This window comes from Arachis ipaensis, chromosome B7, assembly GCF_059453495.1.
Source record: "Arachis ipaensis isolate K30076 ecotype BB chromosome B7, ASM5945349v1, whole genome shotgun sequence".
Lineage (NCBI taxonomy): Eukaryota > Viridiplantae > Streptophyta > Magnoliopsida > Fabales > Fabaceae > Arachis > Arachis ipaensis.
This window is the reverse complement of record NC_142442.1, coordinates 9,456,438-9,458,650: the sequence shown is the minus strand read 5'-3', so window position 1 is coordinate 9,458,650 and position 2,213 is coordinate 9,456,438. Positions and strand designations below refer to the sequence as shown.

The window sequence follows — 2,213 nt, the reverse complement described above, 5'->3', positions numbered from 1 at the left end:
AGTTGGTTTTAGGAGTAGTATCGCCGTAAGTTGGCGGCGTTCCACGTTCTTGGGACTTCGTTACCGTTAAGCCGTTCGAGCTTGTACGCTCCTTTCCCGATTGCAGTTTTGACTCTGTATGGTCCCTCCCAGTTGGGGGCGAGTTTCCCTTCTTCCGGGGTTGGGGGACCGATGTTGTTTCGTCGTAGGACGAGGTCGTCTGTTGTGAACTCTCGCCGAATGACTCCGTGGTTGTATTTTAGGCTGATTCTTTGTTTTAGGGCTAGCTCTCTGAGATGGGCTACGCTTCTTATTTCATCAGTGAGGTCTCGTTCTGCTTCTTCGTCGTTGCCTCCGATTGTTCTTCGCGGGCTTGGGTCGCCGATTTCAACTGGGATGATAGCTTCCGTGCCGTAGGTTAGTCGAAAGGGGGTTTCCCCGGTAGCTGTCTGGGGGGTCGTGCGGTACGACCATAAGACCGATCCGAGTTCGTCCGCCCATAGCCCTTTGGCTTCGTCGAGTCGTTTCTTGAGGCCTTTGACTATTATTTTGTTTGCTGATTCCACCTGCCCGTTTGTTTGGGGGTGTTCTACCGAGCTAAAGCGGTGGGATATGCGTAGTCCGTTTAGGAATTCCTTGAATTTTGTGTCGGCGAACTGGGTTCCGTTGTCCGAGATGACGATCTCGGGGATCCCGAATCGGGTGATGATTTGTCGCCAAAGGAATTTTCGACATTGGGTCGCCGTGATAGAGGCTAGCGGCTCGGCCTCGATCCATTTGGTGAAGTAGTCTATGGCGACGATGAGATATCGGAGTTGGCCTGGTGCCGTGGGGAAAGGTCCGACAAGGTCAATCCCCCAGGTGCCGAATGGCCGTTCTGCCGATATGATGCTGAGCTGATGTGGGGCGGCTTGGTGGATGTTGGCGTGCCTTTGACATTTATCGCAGTTTTTCACTAGTTGCATGGAGTCCCGGATGATCGTGGGCCAGAAGTAGCCGGCGCGGATGACTTTTTGGGCAAGGATTTTACCTCCGACGTGGTGGCCGCAACAGCCTTCATGGATTTCGCGTAGTATGTATTACGTGCTCCCGGGCTCGATGCATTTGAGCAGGGGTTGCGAGAATCCACGTTTGTATAGTTGTCCTGCGACGACCGTATAACCGGCGGCCTCCCTTTTTATTCGTTTTCCCTCTTTAGGGTCTTCTGGCAGTGTTCTGTTGAGGAGGTACTGTAGGATGGGGTAGGTCCATGACTTGTGGTGGGAGTGTGTCAGGTGGGTGTCGGCTGTTAGGGATACAGATGGCGTTTTGACGACCTCCTGAATTAGCGATTTGTTGCCGTGTCCTGGTTTGGTGCTAGCAAGTTTAGAGAGGAGGTCGGCTCTGGCGTTTCTTTCCCTGGGTACGTGCTGTATGGTTACCTGGTCGAATTCTTCTTTTAGTTTGTTGACCTTGGCGAGGTATTGTTGTAGTAGGGGATCTCGCGTTTGGTAGTCTCCGTTGATTTGGGAACTGACTACTTGCGAATCCGTGTTGATTTTCAGAACTTTTGCCCCGATTTTGCTGGCTAGGGTTAGGCCTGCCAGGAGGGCCTCGTATTCTGCTTGGTTGTTTGAGACCGGGAAATCGTATCGGACCGATTGTTCGATCACGACGCCGTTTTGGCTTTCCAGAATGACTCCGGCGCCTCCGGAAGTGACGTTCGAGGAGCCGTCGACGTGTAGTTTCCATGACTCGGGAGGGGTGTTTCCTGGGGTCATCTTGGCGATGAAGTCGGCCATGGCCTGTGCTTTGATTGTGTATCGGGGTTCGAACTTGATGTCGAATTGGGATAGTTCGACGGACCATGCTAGCATTCTACCCGCTAGGTCGGGCTTCTGTAGTACCTGTTTGACTGCTTGGTCGATTCGAACCGTTACGGGGTGGGCTTGGAAATATTGTCGCAGGCGTCGGGACGCCGTGAGGAGGGCAAAGGCTAGTTTTTCTAGGCGCGAGTAGCGGGTCTCTGCGTCTTGTAGGACTTTGCTTGTGAAGTATATAGGTTTTTGCTCCTTTTTCTTGTTTTCTCGGATGAGTGCCGCCGCGAGTGTTTCTTCCGTTATGGAGAGGTATAAGTATAGGGTTTCCCCTGTTTGGGGTTTGGCGAGAATTGGTGGTTCCGCCAGGGTTTTCTTGAAGTGTTGGAATGCCGCTTCGCACTCTTCTTTCCACATGAAGGGGGCTCCTTTCTTCAT

General features: G+C 52.6%; 1 protein-coding gene across 1 annotated transcript; it reads right to left on the bottom strand.

The window, feature by feature from the left end:
• Positions 1 to 1,058: 1,058 nt before the first annotated feature.
• Positions 1,059 to 2,213, bottom strand: LOC148550302 (uncharacterized). Its single transcript, XM_088494418.1, has one exon. The coding sequence runs from the start codon at positions 2,211 to 2,213 to the stop codon at positions 1,059 to 1,061; it is 1,155 nt and encodes a 384-aa protein (XP_088350544.1).

Excerpts from the sequence above, each read along its gene's own strand:
- LOC148550302 (XM_088494418.1), bottom strand. The coding sequence starts at position 2,213 with ATGAAGAAAGGAGCCCCCTTCATGTGGAAAGAAGAGTGCGAAGCGGCA.